Source organism: Aythya ferina (genome assembly GCF_964211825.1).
Source record: "Aythya ferina genome assembly, chromosome: 6".
In the NCBI taxonomy this organism is placed as follows: domain Eukaryota; kingdom Metazoa; phylum Chordata; class Aves; order Anseriformes; family Anatidae; genus Aythya; species Aythya ferina.
In genome coordinates, this window is record NC_140303.1 from 41,118,508 (window position 1) to 41,135,456 (window position 16,949).

General features: G+C 39.4%; 1 protein-coding gene across 5 annotated transcripts in view; it reads left to right on the forward strand.

The window, feature by feature from the left end:
- GPD2 (glycerol-3-phosphate dehydrogenase 2) overlaps window positions 1-16,949 on the forward strand; it is a 58,119-nt gene that overhangs the window by 12,783 nt on the left and 28,387 nt on the right. For all 5 annotated transcript variants that reach the window (XM_084523664.1, XM_084523668.1, XM_084523665.1 and 2 more), the window contains 4 exons: window positions 6,176-6,347; window positions 9,881-10,005; window positions 11,040-11,137; window positions 12,205-12,368. In XM_084523664.1, coding sequence (XP_084379790.1) covers window positions 6,176-6,347; window positions 9,881-10,005; window positions 11,040-11,137; window positions 12,205-12,368 — 559 coding nt within the window. The remainder of the gene's footprint in view (window positions 1-6,175; window positions 6,348-9,880; window positions 10,006-11,039; window positions 11,138-12,204; window positions 12,369-16,949) is intronic.

Here is a 16,949-nt window from a genome sequence, read left to right on the forward strand (position 1 = left end):
TTCCCATTCAAAATGGGAAAACCAACAACCAGGAATACAAGTGATCTCAATGGTCTAATTTGGGGTAAAGCAGTGAGTGAGGGTAGGCAGTCTGCACTTAGCTCGATGAAGGTGTGCATTTCTGGTCCGAATAGATAATAATCTGAAACTTCTGGCTGTTTCTGTGTGGAGGAGGAATAGCAGCTGAGATAATGGTAAAGCAAATGAGATGAGTCATTCCTGGGGAACCTAGCTGGAAAGTGGATAAGCCAGGATCCTTATAGCTTCAGATACTGTTGCAGAAAATAAATCCTAGCTTTATAAGTGAGCTTCCCATTGGACTGCCTGTCTTGCGCCTAGCTGCTAATGCCGTTTCTGACTCTCTCTGGAGTCTTTATCGCAGGATTTTACACTCTGGCTTCATTACTGTCAGAAACTGCGGCTTCAAATCTTAGGACTGTTAAATAAGCAAAGTTGGAAGGCAAGACTGATCTGGATAGCTAATTTGTCATATATGCAGTGTTACAGGATTCAGAGAGTTTCCGGTTTTGTTGTTATTGGATGATTATTACAAATTTTTACAGGCAGTTTAAAAAGCAAAGCTTTACAGAAGGTGATCATGGTGTCAGAATGAAATATCCACTTGTTCCTTGATTCCTGAACCTATTGTGTAGTGTCTGTCTACAGAGGATCTGAAAAATTTCCAGCATATGTGTAAGCAAATGGATCTGTCAAGTGAACAGCATGTTGTTTTCATGTTGTACTAACTTGCACATTTCCCACGTGATGTCCCTTAAAGCTGCTGCCTTAAACACCTAATATAGGGCAGCAGGTGGAACATAACTGGAGGGATTGGCACAAAGGAGGACAGTCCATTTGTAGTGTTGACATATCTAAGCTGTGGGCATGTCCCCCAGCCCAAGTGTCCTCTCTTTAATAATGCCTGCCAATCAAATATATGCTAGGGCAAAGATCTTCCCTTCCTGTGCCAGGGAGGGAAATTGCCCCAAGGTGTGCACTAATTGGCTACACATTGTGGGAAGTCTGTTTGTTGTTTCATGAACAGAATCCATCACATAAGATAAAAATAAAATGCAAGAGCAGTGGCATGCTCCATCTTTCCCCATGTCTGTAAGTACTGCCTCACCCGCTGCGTCTGGGTGCCTGTGTAGTGGCTAGCACCCCAGAATTAGGGGCACCCACCGACAGAAAAAAGACCCTGTTTAATAATTCTGAACACACAACATAGCTGACTGATTTCTCTTTGTTTTCCATGTTCACTCAGCTAATATTAGATGTTTGTGAAACTCAGCTGTCCCAGGTAATTCCAAGGGAAAAAGCTAATGGGTTGCAAGCTTCTGGCCCTTGAGAATGGCTGGGAGTTCCCTTGGATCTGTTAGTCAAGCATATTAGTGGGTGGTTTGCCTACTGAAAGGGGTGAGTATTGGCAATTTCAGATGTTCCCTCTAGGTTTAAGGTTCGAAGCTGGACTGTGAGGAAGATGTCACAGTTAGCACAGTTAACCTTGCCTGTATATCAACAACTGTAGGGTGTTTACACCTCGGAAATAAAAACATACCACTGACTCAGATCTGTCCTGGTTCTCAGGTTGTGTATCCCAACTTATTTTTCTATACACACACAGATAAAAATGCTGACATTTGGGAGAATGTGTCTGCAACAGCAACTGAGGCAATATAGATATACATCCTCTGATTATGGATGGCATATGCAGGCATACAAGCGGTTCAGTCAACTCCTCGTATTGTGTGTTGTTTTTTGACAACACACAGCTCCTGCTGAGCAGGAGGAGGATGGGAACGTGTTGACATGACAGAACTGTTGTTGAATTTAACTCCTAAGCTGATAGATGAATATTGCACTTCTGTGTCTTGACTGGTAACCTGATCGCTGGGGTATTTACTGAATTAATCAGCTGGCTTAGTTTAATGCTGTGCTGTAAGGGAATAAGTAGGAATGACACTAATTCAAGCAAAATCTCTTTCAGTAAACACACGGGAGGTGTTCTTTCCTATTGAGTAACTATTAGCCTTAAGGAAGGTGGTTGAGTGTTCTGCGCAGTCTTGGTGGCTTGAGATGTTGAGGGCAAATGCCTAGGTCTGACAGGGAGGCTTTTGGTTTAGATTAAAAAAAATAATAATCCCTTTCCAGAGAAAGGGAAACAGCTGGGGAAATCCCTGCAGATGGTAGTGCAGAGGTCTGAAGAAACTAGTCCCTCCTGAATGATTTTCACATAAGGCAAAAATGTGTGTAGACTTTTAAATTTCTTTCAGTGCTACCACTGTAAATGAAATTTATCTTAAACAATGCAGACAGCTCTCCAACGTGTGTACAGTGCATTCCCTAATGATCAGGAGCTCCTGAAAAGAATCACATCACCTGAGGTGAAGTTGGACTCCTACGTGAGACTTGAAACACGCAGGCTGTGTACATAATTGTGTTGGCCTCCAGTTTCAGATAGCTGAAAGGTAGGATTGGCAAGGGTGATGCGTTCTTGTAGATGCTGACAACATTGCCATGTTCATGCTTTGTGTGCCTTTATTGAGCCCAGCGGGCTAGTCCTGGGTGTGATGTGGGTATTATTTAGTTTAGCGTGCTTGGTTTCCTTCAGGGGTTAATGGTCCTTCTTTCTGTAGTCACCAAGGAAAAGCACTGCTTTGCTCTGGAGTTGTGAGTGCTGTCCCCCTAGCGAAGCCCACCCAGCAATCCTTCTCTCCTCCTGGTGTGCAGGTGCATTGTTGGGTGGTCAGGACTTGCTTGTCACGGGGAATCCAGTGCAGGGAGTGATAATATGATAATGCATCAGGGCTTGCTTTTGGGTTTTTAATTACTTCCATTTTCTCTTTAATGAATATGGATGATGAATTTGGCTCTGTGAACCTACCTGGTGATTTGCATTAGCCAAATTAACAAGAATGCTTGCTTACGGATTACTAGATCACTTTATAACTTCTTGATTGAATTCAAACTGCCAAACTACATTTCTTCTCGCTAAGAGTGTAATCAAAACCATTCAAGGAACTCTTGCCTGAGAAATTGTAGATATAAACAGCAATTGCTTATTTCAGTAAACATACTTGTTCACTGCCAAACTAATCACGTTATTGCAGATGGAATCCCTGTATGCAGCTTTTCTTCAGTCTCACATTTAATTGACAGCAAGATGAATCATATCTCTATCAATTCCTAGTGTGCTAATCACTTTGCTTATATTTCAGTTTCTGGTGTGCTGATTTCTATGCTCTTGCTGTACAGTGGCTATTTGCTTGGGACTCTGGTCTGTCTTCTACTATGTTGGGTGTAGATAATGTGTTTAGTTTAACTATTTTTGTTGTTGTTTTTTTTTTTTTTTAATGACGACAGCACTTCTTGGACTCTGATTTTTTTTTTTTTTCATGTATTCTCCTATTTTCCTGAAGTTAAGGTAAATACTTTGAAAATAGTCACCTATTTTGCTGGAGAAGGCACATCTGGACATCTAGTGCAAAACTTCATCTTGAGCTGGGGATTTTCAATTTTCTTCTAAAGCTTATAAAGTGGAACATATGTAGCTGAACTTGATCAGCCAAAATGCATGCAGAAATAAGCCACGGGTGCATCTGTCTTAAACTTTCTTCTCAGCACTATTATCTGTTAGTCGCAGGGTGATATTTAGGGAAAGTAGGAAGCTGGTATCAGTGGCCTGTGTATGTTCCCTGCAGTTACACAGCCCTAAAACGTGTGCTTAATGCAACAGCTTGCTGAGGAGAGCCATGGGTGCAGTGCTGGCTGTTACCCTGCCGATGCAGGCAGGAAGGCTGCAGTGGTGCAGGTACCAGCTGTACACGGGGAAAAACATCTCCTGTGTCCCTTTTGCTGCTTCGGGATGGGAAGCCCAAGGAGGAGGGAGGAAGAGAGGTGCTGGGGTGCTTCTGTGTAGCCCCAAGGCTTTGTACCCCGTTGGGTGGTCTCTGCCAGCTGCCATGGGTGTAGATGTGCAGGAGTGAGGAGGGGATACCATGGGGAGGCTGATCAGGATCCACCTCCTTCTTCTGCTTGCTTGTTTTAAATCTCACCCTTTTATTATAGTAAGGAAACATATCTTCCCTGAAATAAAGTTAAGCACTCTTTGTCTAGCCCAGTATTCCTCACTGAGCTGTAACACGTAGGGTGGAAGTAGTTGTGGCTGCCCTGATTTGCATGAGCTGTTTGCATTGTAGTCAATGTAACACATGGTTACAGGATGAATGTGATCATTAATTTTCTCTTGAATATGCACTTCCTTTAGACATGACTGCTACGTATAGTCTTTATTTTCCTGTTGTACAGTAGCACTAAGTTTTTAGGGACGCTGAGAAATACTCTTCAATAACTGAACCTGAGTTTAGGCTTCATGTGCATGGCTGAACTGGCTGTTACCTTAGAGTGGATGTGTTGCAAGAATCACCTACCTTTAACTCAGCAGGTCTGCTCGCAGAGCTCTGTGACAACCAGCGAACTGCCTGCTAACGAGGAGCTGCACCACTTGGCCAGATAGCTTCTGGAAAGCCGCTCAGCTGCAGATAGGAACAGATGGCTGCAAGCGGCTGAGTTACCTTTTGTCAGTCAAGCTGTTTCACCATGGCAGGTGGATATTCCCTTCCCATTGCACATGCCAGGGGAAGTGCTCGGAGCTATTAAAGCCTGAAGGTGGCTTGTACGAGCAGGTAGCTCTCCAGAACTACAGGGGAGCTCAGCAGATCAGCTGAGCCGTGATCGAAACACCAAGGCAGGGCAAGCTGCATGTGGTGGTGTTGGTATGGTGGGACAGCACTTAGGAGCAATTTCTGTAGGAACTGTAATTCACAGATAACAGTGCAATAAGCAATAAAATTATTTTATAACTGAGAGAGTCATCCAATTCAGCTTAAGTTTTTACTTCCAAACATTTCTTGAATAAATAAGGGAGCTTCCTTCTTTACCAGTGACAAATTAATGCTGGTTGTAAGTAGCGAATGGAAAGAGATTATTTGAATAGTAGATTGTTTTAGATAATAGTAAGAAAGTAGTATTTTGTCACACAAATTTACTGTCTTTTGGAAAAGATGGATCCTTTGTGTATTCAGTAAATAAATAGTGAAGAGAGGAAGTCACAGCCTGGCTATGTGCAGAATGAGGGACAATGGTGAATGAGGAAAAGTTGTAAGGAGAAGACCTGGAGCTGAAATCAAAGAGAAAGCACACATGACTTAGGATCTTGCATCCTATTTAACTGTTTGAATAACTGATGCCTGCCTGTAGCCTGTTGTATATACAATTTCTATGCTGTTACATGAGGCATTGCTGAGGGTTCATATTTTATGAAATATGTACTCAGTAATAAGGTTTGACTTTCAGTGACTGCAAAGGCTTCCAGAATTCATTTTAAATCTATATTAACTGAAGAGAGCCTTTGGAAACGAGTTAAAACCTGAACATTTAAACCACAGCCCATGCTGGTGAACTAAGCAAGCATGTCAGCCGTTCTCACCAGGGTCACTGGACCAGGAGCAGGGGTGGCCTGCGGGAAATCAGCAGTGTGCAGGAGAGATTCCCAACCCACTTCAGAAGAATCTGAACTGCTCTGCAAACTGCCATGCTGCCCTTTGTTGCTGTAAAGAAAAGTTTTACTTTAGCATGCTGAAGGATATAGTTTTGCTTTGTTTAGAAGATTTTTAAAAAAGAATATGGAAATAGCTTCTTCAGTGTTTTAGTATACTATATTTGGCAGAAAACTACGTGCTCTTATGAACTTGGTCAAACTTGAGCTTAGATTAATGCCATTGTACAAATAATCAACTTTAAAATGTACGTTAATTTTTAAGTCCATTGCTTGATGGATTTTATTGGCAAAAAGTTGAGAACCTGTGTATTCCTGTGCATCCTGTAATGTTTCACATAAGTCTGTTCCTAGTTATAAGTAGTAGCACTTGAATACAGCGTGATATTTACTTCATCTTATCTACTTCAGTGTGTGATAACCCTTATTGTTGTTAATACTATTAGTTCCATAATGTTTTAATACAGCATTGTCATCATATGTAGGTTAGGTGACTTGGAATATTTGAGTTTTCCTTTACGTTTATAAACAGTGCTGTGACTTGTTGTTGCATGTACACGTATATTTTTGTACACACAATAAATACAGATCCTTATGTTTTGTTTTTGATCATTGTAGGGTACCTTTGTGAATGTCCAAGCTGCAGAAGCAGTGACTGTTCCAATAAAGCACGATTTTCCCACAAGAGAAGAGCAGATTTTGGCACTACAAACCACACGTGAATTTGATGTCCTTGTTATAGGTGGAGGAGCAACAGGATGTGGCTGTGCTTTAGATGCAGTCACCAGGGGTAAGACTTGACAATAAATTGTGTTTTGTTCTTGGATTACTTGGTTTATGATAAATTAATCAGATTGGCTTTCTCAAAATCACTTGAAGGTTGAGGACGTGTCCTCTGAATGCCTGGTTATAAAACTTCCTTCTGATCTTAGAAGTTGAAATGAACTCAAAGAAAAAAGTCATTATTTTTGTTTCAGCGGTCTTTGCTGTCTAGATGCTTATGTGCAGTTCATGTTAACATGAGCCTTTTTGCTGGCCACTCCTGGAGGGACTTCTCATCTTCTGTTGCTTCTTACTTAGGTTTATCTGTAGTCACACTTGTGTCTGCAGCAAAGAGAAGACAACACTTGCACAGCACTTCTAGCAAGCACATTGAAAGGAGCAAGCATGAATTCTGGATGAGGCATAGTGGCTTTCAAGCTCGTTTCTTGTAACGTGAGATAGCTACAGCTTCTGTTGCTTTATAGCTGGCTGTTATATTGCGGATTTAGAGAAGTCTGTTTGGATTTTCAATTAAAGATGCATCATTCAGTCTGCAGGTGCACAGAGTAGATCTGTGCTCTGATTTTTTTCTCTTGTGGGAGATTAGCTGTGTAACTGGTTTAAGAAGCTACTTAAAGTGGAGGAATTGAATCTTAACCTTATGTGTAGCCTTAACTTAGGAAAAGCTTGAAGTAAAATGAGTTGAAGATGATGCTTTTCACCTGACTTCTGCAAGAGGCTGAGAATGTGTAGTAGCATTCATCTGTTCTCTGATAGATGGTTTGATAGATGGATGGTGTGGCAGCTCCTGCAGCCTGTCAGTCCTGTGCAGAGTTCTGGTTATGGGGTGAAAATGTAGGACACCAACACCTGCTCTGTCATCCACCTTGCACGGTAACCGTAGCCAGCAGCTCCTAGTCAAACTTGACTGCTCTCAGAGATGATTGGTGATTTTACAAGTTCAGTGAAAACAGAGCTGTAGATATGGAGGTGAGAATGCACAGGTTCTGTTTCCGAAAGAGGCCGTAGCATCAACTCCTGTTCTGTTAAAATGCTATGTTGTACTTTTTATTCAAAAAGCTGTGTAAAGACTTGTGAGAAAAGCTTATCTTAGCGCATTGTCTATCCATTTTTTTAGTGGAATTGGCCAATGAAAGGAAATCAATCATTACTTCAGTGTCTGTGTGTTTTGACCTTGTTTCAGTTCTTGGAACTGAAGTGGGGAAAGAATACAGTGCAAAAAGTAGTATATAGTTGTAAAATTCTTCAGGTTCTTAACATGTAGTCACGTCAGAAGTAAGAGGCAACACCCGACTCCAGGAGTGTCATGTGGAGTCTGAATTAGAAAACACTTGTCCGGAAGGTGTGATTGCTTTGAGATGGATTAAGCAGTAAGGTATGCATCATGGGGAGATGAATACAAAATCAGTTTATTACCCTTTCATGTATTATTAAAGGTAACTTGATATCTTAATTTCTGCCTTTGCTACATTGTGGTGGAAAATGCAGTTGTAAATGTAAACAGAAAATATTATAGGTAACCTATATTTATACTTTGAGTAGATATTCTGGTCATATCAGTAGACTTCTGAAGTGTGAAATATTCCTAGGCATTTGGTTAATGAATTGTGTATTGTTGCTGTTCATTCATGGAACTTGCTCTTTTATTCTGATTGCTTCACTTAACAACAAATCTTGCTTTTCATGTGTTTGATACATCTTCACCAAATTATTTCTGATTATATCCATTAATCTTTGTCACATTTGACAAAAATAAATTACTCTGATCTTTGGAAGTTACCAGTAATAATTTAAGGATGTAAGTTTTGGGAGATCAACAGATGTTAAAATCTACTTTCAACAACTGAAAATAGGAATCACTCCTCAAAGAGGGTGAAGGAGGGACCCGAGGGACAGCTTCTAGTGCAGGTAGTGCTCTCCTCCCTGGGCATCACTGTCATGTTGCTGTTGGTTTCAGAAACAGAGTCGCTGAATCTCTTTTTGCCTTGTAAGATTCCTCCAGTGCCGGAGGGGGTCTGCTATGCTAATTTCTGCAACAGATTGTCCTTCTACATATGTTTATATACGTTTTGTAAGTGAAAGATTGCCAAGTTCTTGTCCTGTGGTGCTGTTCTTAGTTGCATTTACTTAACTCTGGATCCTGGGAGTCAGTGATAGCTGTCCTGTAGGCTGTTGCCTGTATCTTATTGTTAAAAAACACCTGTTAATCACACATCTTTCATCTTTCTTTTAACTTTCATCAAATAACCTGATGCCAGTCTCCTTCATAACGAGGATATCAGCACTTTCTTCATGTGCAGGATGTACTGCAGACAGCATAGGGGTGTGTGTGGTCATAGTGACTGCTGTATGAGGCAGCGTGCCTTCACCCACAGAAAGCTTTTTTTTCCAGTCCTTCAGTGTAACTGGGGACACAAACATGCAAACTCTTTTCTGAGTGTTTGTCAGAACAAGCCTTATAATGCTCAGTGTTCATGGTAAAGCACCGTGTGTTCTGGACTCGTATGCGTGTTTCTGAGCCATGTGGTTACCCCTGTTTTGTGCTCATGAAACTGTCAGCACCTGGCAGTGTCATGCATTTTGAGTACGTGTCTGAAATGCTTTGTAGTGTCTAGTAACTAACATTTTGTGTATGTGCCCTTTGCCTATATAATGTGTAAAAGGAGGATGTCTGTTGTATGGGCACTGCTGTGGTAAGTACACAGCAAGCTGCAGATAAACTTAGTTCTTCACTTTCCTGCAGTTCCTAGCTCAGTTAATACATATCTTCCATGTTAAGGAAAACCTCCCTCTTTTTTTTTGTCTGTTAAACAAATAAGGTTGCATTGGAGCCCTGCCACTGCTGGTGAAGTTCACCATGCTTTTCCTTTCAAGTCTTCCTCCAATCCTTAATCTCTTATTTCAGTAGAACAGCATTAAGGCTTGGATGGTTGGTTTGGGGTGTCACAGCTTTCTTGAGCAAACTCCTTGGGGAGCAAAACAATGGCTGTGCCAGGATTCACAGTGGTATTGCGGGGATGTCTCCAAAGTGTTGATCCAGTGGGCTCTTCCTTGAGTGTGAGCACATCAGTGCCAGCAGATCCCATCACAGGGCACCTCTTAAGCAAACCTGAAGAAAGAAGACAAAGATGCTGGTTGTCTGCCTGGCTGGGATGCTGTTGAAATTATTAGTGTGATAGATTTAGAGCGCTCTGCTGCAAAGAGTTAAGAGTATTCATGAAAATATTCTGTTCCTGCCATGAATACAAACTATAATTTGCTTGAGGGAGCATGGCCCCTATAATGTACTGTAATGCCTTTCTATTGTGAAATATCCAGGTTTTAATGTGCTTCTGTTTAAGTTCTGTTTTGACTTTTCCCTTAGGAAGAAGGCTAAAATTTTTCATTACAATATAGACAGTGCACTACACTTTGAATACAAATTTATCCATGTACAGAGTAATTTTTCTTGTGATTGTCTCTACCCTAGAGAAGTGTCTTTAATGAATTACATACAAATTGTGTAATTTAAGAAGTTAATTTGGTTTTCTGGTAACACAGGACTAAAAACAGCCCTTCTAGAAAGAGATGATTTCTCATCAGGGACCAGCAGCAGGAGTACTAAATTGATCCATGGTGGAGTGAGATATCTTCAGAAGGCCATCATGAAGTTGGATTTTGAGCAGGTAATTGTTTATGCTGGTTGTTAAGCAAAAATTGCTAGTAGACACTTCCCTTATCCCAATTACATCCAACTTCTCCTCTTTATTTTTTAATACTTGACTGAGTACAGTGGCTGTGCAGTACAAAACAGGAAAATGTATTCTCCAGTTGAACTTTCCAGAATAGGGAAACTGGTGCAGCCGTCTCTGCATAAATTAACTTGCAGGCAATCAAATAGCTGTACCTTTTAGTCTGTGTGTATAGATTGGGGAGGGAGGGCAGAAACAGGGTTGGCTTGAGAATAAAAAGAGCTTACCTGTCCAGACAAGAATTTGGGGTAGTAGGGGAGAGGGGAATTGTCTTGATTGATTTTTAGAATGGATAAAGAAAATACTGTAAATAAGCAATTATATGTTAATTTATATGTATTTTTGTGTTGTCTTAGTCTGGTGGAAGCATGATGTTCTTGTTTTGAGAAACGAATTTGTTGTCTTACTGAAACCTCTCTAACTTAAAATATGTTTTAATGGTCATAATATGGTCATTATAATGGTCATTAGATAGAAAAGGTGACTAATTGGGGTAAAAAAAAAAAAAGCATACAGTTATCTAGCTATAGAAATCAGTATTCCTTTTTCTCCCAAAGAGCAACTTTATATTGATTGATACTCATTGATTTGGAGAGGAACACTTCTGCATTTGCAACTCAGAGTTAGTACAGGATTAAATCGTGGGAATCGGCATAGAAGCAATACCTTGGGATGTTTCCTAAACCTCCTTAATGGCTTCCTGCTCATAGTTAGCAGTAACATAGCTTATTGGCCTTTGTGCTCAACTGAAAAATTGTTCAGCTGATGTGCCAAGATACCAGAATGAATGTGCTCAACTTGCTCGGAAGATATTTTTAATATTTGAAATTTTCACCAAATGGTAGTGTTTCTGAAAGAACTGTAAAAATTATGTTAGATATTTGCATTGGTAAGCAATTTTTCATTAAATGTTGCATGTTAAGACAAAACTGGGTAACTTAAAATTCACCTATACACTCTTCTTACAGTACAGGATGGTGAAAGAAGCACTTCAGGAGCGTGCAAATCTGCTTGAAATTGCTCCTCACCTATCAGCTCCTTTGCCTATAATGCTACCTGTTTACAAGTAAGTTCTGCTATTGTACTTCTCCTTTACCATTTCTTTTGACAAGCAAGGTATTCCCCTAGAGAAATTTCCCTAGAGAAGTTTCCGCATGTCTCCTTCCAAGCATGTCTTTAAACCTGTCACAAACTTTGTCCTCCAGGAGGTGAGGTGTTGCCGTATTGCAGTAGAGGAAATTCTCTTATGGCACCAATCTGCTATCACAGCTGCCCAGTAGCACTGCTTGGACGTGAGCTCTGTGGTGCATTTTTACTGTTACAATAGGTGTGAAGGAGAGGAGTTCACAGCTGGAGTGAACTCGTAATTCCCAGGATATTACTTACTGTTCTTTCCAGTACATCCTTGCCTTCAATGCATGCTATAGCACTGTTTTCTTCACAAGGTACTGTGTAGTCCTAACAATTACCAGTGTCAGTGCAGTAAGCCAGCATGCTGGCCTTCTGCTGTATGTGACTACTTCTTGTTAAGAGAACAATTTTGTCTTATGAGAGACACTAAGTGATTTGTGTTAGGTGTTTTTTTTTTATCTGTAAGGACAGTTATTCAGTAGAACAGGCTACTTATAAAAGTGAGTTTTTGATTAATCTTAATTTTTGATTAACCTTAATGTATGGCCTTATTCCTGTCTTAGGGGGCTTGTAATAGTAGGAGCTCATGTAGGTCTGCAGTGGACTGTATTTAGTTGATCTTGTCTGTGGGGAGGTGTTACTGAGATGTGCATTTCAGGAACTTTCATCTTTTGCCAAAAGTTTGGTTCTTCCTTCAAGACAGCTTTATTTTTTCATTTTACACTGAAGTAGAAAAACAATTTATGATCTTAATTCTAGAATGAATACAGCCTTGAATGTACTTGACTTCCTGTAGTGAGCAGATTAGTTGAAAATAGAAGTGAACAATACGTCATAACTTTTTGCGTATTTACACTGTATCTTGATGTTGTGAAGTTGTGTGATAATACAAAAGCAAAACTAGTGTAATATAGTGTACTGTGTTACTCAGTGTGCTCTATATTAGAACAAGTGCATGCATGCATTTCTTATTCCACTTCATTGGAACTTTTTCCCCTGCAGGTGGTGGCAATTGCCATACTACTGGGTTGGAATAAAACTGTATGACCTCGTGGCAGGAAGTCAGTGTCTGAAAAGCAGTTATGTCCTTAGCAAGTCAAGGGCCTTGGAGCTCTTCCCAATGCTACGCAAAGATAAGCTTGTTGGAGCTATTGTCTACTATGACGGTACGTTCCCTTCCAGTGCTTTCATTATTACCTTGTGCTGTATTGGGGATGGGGGGACAACACACGCATGCAGCTGCATGTCAGGTACGTGGATTCTGCAAAGGGAAAAACAACAGCTCAAAGGATTCATTTTGCATCTGAATTTTTGTCTGTCAAATGGGTGCCTACATTGCTCACTACCATAACTTATGGAATGTACAAGAGAATATATCTGTTTTCTTGGCTGGTGGGTGCAGTGATATGTGAAAGCCTCCTAGTGTTCTGGTGATTCCCTACAACTATCCAGCTGTGTGTGACTTTGCTGCATTGGAGAGGCAAGGTTTTTTCTGCTGCAAATCTTCTACGCATGTGGTACTTAACTTCTTAGACAAAACAGGCTGAAGAATCAAATATCCTCATGACTATACTGTAAAAACTATTCTTAGTCAGTTAATAGTTATATATCATTAGGTTTCAGAATCCTGTGTTTACTTTGGGCTTTGCCTTGTTTTAAATAGTTATGACCCTAGTATAAAGCATACTATGTAGAACACTACTTGCAGGTGTTTGGGGTTGAGCTCTTCTCAGAACACTTACTCTGAGTAATTGTCTGTCAGGCAAGTGTGGTCATTCCAATAATGCCAAATGGTTTACTGTTGTGTACTTCTGGTTTGAAAATAATTTAAAACCAGATTTAGATGATCTGGCTCCTAGTTGTGGTTCTTACACAGGGTTGGATGAGGTCTGGATGAATTATTTTTTTTTTTGTACTGGCAATATATCTCTCTGGTTTGCAAAGAGACCTTTCATTGTAGTTCTAATCAAATAGAGACTTGAACAGAAACTGTTTGAGTCCTATAGCAACCCCTTCAAGTGAAAAGATCATAAAATCAGGAGAGGAAAAATGCTTCCAGCTTGAGTTAAGACTATCTGATATAATAGATTAAGGTATGTTTATGTATAGTATTTATACAAAATCAGTGTCTTGAGAGAGAACATAAATGCTTTCTGCAAGTCTTACGATGTTCACTGAGAACAGAATAGTGATTTAATAGAACTTACTATTGTGGTTGTCTTGAAACAGCAGTTTTCATGTTCAGAAGTGTTCACACTTACTCTCATCCTCACATTTTGAAGGATTGTGATTCATGTTTGTAATGCAAGAACAGATAAGCCTTTTTGTCTTGTTCTGTGAGACAAGTCTCTGGTGGTAAGTCTGTAGGAAAGTTTTGTAGCAACAGGTGCTTTGGTGGATCTTCTTTAAAGAGAGTACCTTAACCCCATCTCTGTCCCTTCAGAATCTACAGGTATACAAGACAGTCTGTAAACAAAATTGGTAAGGGATTAGTTGGCTTCCTTGACAAATAGCTACCTAGAAATTTTGCTTGTCTAGGATATTAGTTTGTCTGTTTATGCATAGCTGCCTTGAGCGTTATCCATATTGCAGTATCTCAGTACATTGTAGTGTTATGCGAGTTTTATCCCTGAACTGTCAGAACATCGGTATTCTGAAATTGCTGAATTTTGTAGAGGAAGAACAAAATGATGAATAGCGCTGCTCAAATTGGAGTATCAGGGCATACTGTTGTAACTTTCTTGATGCTTTTCATTATATTAACATATCTGGCAGGTGCGGTATTTTTGCATCAGGCTTGTATGCTGTTCTGTAGTGTGTTTTCATTGGCGTTGGATTTCTATTCCCCCTTCTCCAGTTCTCTTCCACTTACTTTCAAAAAAAAAAAAAAAATTTTGGCAAAACTTCCTTGATAATATAAAAATATCAAAAAGTCAGATGTGTTGAGGATAGTAGGGCAAAAAAGACGCAAATTCCTCCAAAGAATAAATAGCTTAAAACACTGACTTCAGTAGTGGAACAGATTTTAGCTTTTACCTTTTTACCTGCATGTGTGGTTTTTGACCTTTTAGAAGCCAGAAGGGTCTTCACACAATTGATTTTAAAGGTAGTGTTTTTCCCTTTTTAGCAATACATTTATACTATTCATCAGTTTATCAATAAGGGCTTTTGTACTAGGAAGAAGTAGGAGGGATTCTTGAAACACACTGGACTTGGGTAGTATTTGTGTGGCTTCTGACAAACATGCATGTTGGTAATGGTAAGCTGTCTCGTACAGAGCCCAGTGGAGTAAAAACAGACCTGGATGCTTGTATAGGTTCTTATTTGGGAGTAGGTGAGACTAAAAGGATGGACTTGCATTCTTTAGTATGAAGTAAAAATAATCTTCTCTATTTTTAAGACAGAGGAAAATAACAAATCTTGTTTTTTAAATAACCTCATCTGGGGTTATGTGGTGCTTCAGCTGTGCCAAACTGAAGAAATGAAAACTTTTGTGTACTGTAAGAAGAGCTGCTGTCACATAGAAGTAATTCAGATTTAGTTTTTCATTATCATAAGCTATTCCTTCCCTTAGACTGTTAAGGGATCCCAGGAGTATGTAAGAACAATGAAGTGGTTCTCTTAACTGTAATTACACTTCTCATAAGAGCATTAGAACTTGGCAATCTATAATCTATTGAAGCTTTTTTTCTGATTAAATAGATGGTTTGGATATATCACAGATATTTACTACTTCAGCATTCTAAGGATATGCATTTACAAGATAACCTTAAAGTTGATCTTCAAGTTTGTTGGATGAATAATTGTTTTAAACAGTGTTGCAATAAATCTAAAAATTCATCACTAAGATACCATGTGGTCTTTTAGTGGAAAACATCTGTGCAGCAATACAATGCAAAAGTCATTCAGACCGAGATGTCTCTGGTTTTCTTGCATTCCCAAGCAATAGGAAACAAACTCACGTTCTGCATATTTAAAACAAAGTATAAAATAGAAGGAGAAGAAAAAAGGGGAAGAAATGGAAATGTGCAAATAGTGAAGGGCATTTTAGCATGAAGCATGCGTATTGTGTAATCACTGTTTATTCGTGCAAGTTCAATAAAGACAGGTATCAGACAGGCTCTTAATTTCCCTTCAGTGGAACAGCTGCAATGCTAGCAAGTCTTTCAGAGTAATGTGGTGAGAGATCTTAAAAGAAGACTTCAAGTTTTGCTGCCAGTGGAAACTACTTGTTTATACTAGCGTAACTGACCTTATTTTGCTTTTGTTATCTGTAGTTGCCCAGAGTCTTATTACTTTATAGATTTTTTTTCTCTAGAATTTAGAGAATTACAGCTTTGCAGTTCAAAAACACAACAAAATGTGTAGCTCCTCAAAACCTCATTGTGTAGAAGAAGCTTCCAAAAGGCTGAGGTATCACACCTCTGAGTTTGTGCTGCAACTGTGAGCCTATCTGTTGTCCAGAATAAAAACTTTGATTATGATGTTGTATACATTTATAACATGCTGCATTCCAGGATGACATTTTGTATACAGACGTGCACCATATTATTTCCTCCATAGGTCAGCCTATGGTCTGCAGCGTAAATGGACTCACATTGGATTATAACATGTTAACTGATTTATCTTGAACAATTAACCTGTGTTCTGTTAACAGTAGGTCTGCTTTAAGTCATGTGTCAGCAAGCACATTAAATTGTAAATTTCTGATTTGAATTTTAACACTATACTTTCATACTTCTAAATCCAAAGAAATGGAGGACAAAGGGAGTAGGATTTGAACTTAAAGTGGAGAAGGGGAAGATGAGGTTGAATTACACTCCTTTTAGTTCTTTTACCAGAAATAGTCATAAACCAGAGCATTAAGTAATGGCAAAAAAAAATATCAGAATGTTTGAATCTTGGAATAGGTCATCTTTCTCTGTCCATTCCTTTCCCTGTCTTTGCCATGTAATGAGTAGATAAACTAGTCTTTCAAGAACAGTGTCTTAGCTCTTGTATAAATGCAGCTTTATCGTATTTTCTTGGTTTTCCCTATTTCTGTCTCTCTCATACTTGTATTTTTCTGTAGTTCTAAATAACATCTACTAGCAGAATCTCACTGTTGGGCATGTTGATTGCTGCCACCACCACCAAAGGGAAGAATTTAAAATGCTCATTATGTAGGTTACTTTTCAACTGGATAAAACCACCTGTCCAGCAATATACATATTGGTTGCAGTGTTCTTTTGCAAGGGAAAGATCAGAAATGCTCTTTGTTTTGTTTCGTAATTGTTGATCAAACTACTGGCATGTCAAATGATCCATTATTCATGGAAATTTTGTGTTCTAAAACATTGCTGTGGTCATCTTAATTACATTTTTTAAATTGTTTTTACAGGCAAAAAAAAAAAGATGGTGCATTATAAATGTTGGAAGTACCAGCAATAGCAAATCAGACTTTACCAGAGGCTATTCTTGCTCTGTCTCAGCATCAGGAAACTAAAGCATATGTTGGATGTTAGCCTGGGTGTACACAATGTGTCCTATTTATTCAAGGTTTTCTTTGAAGCCACAACTTACAAGTTTGTTTCTTAGGGGTACATGTCAGACTTAATTTAGCATTTGTTGGTATTAGGATACTCCTGAATAGCAAAAAGGCAACATTTTGGGGGAAGAATGTGGCTGCTATCTGAGCAGTGATCTGTCAGTTTCATTTATGTAGCTCAAGGAAAATTGGAAAAGCAGCACTATGCAGAACGGGGCTG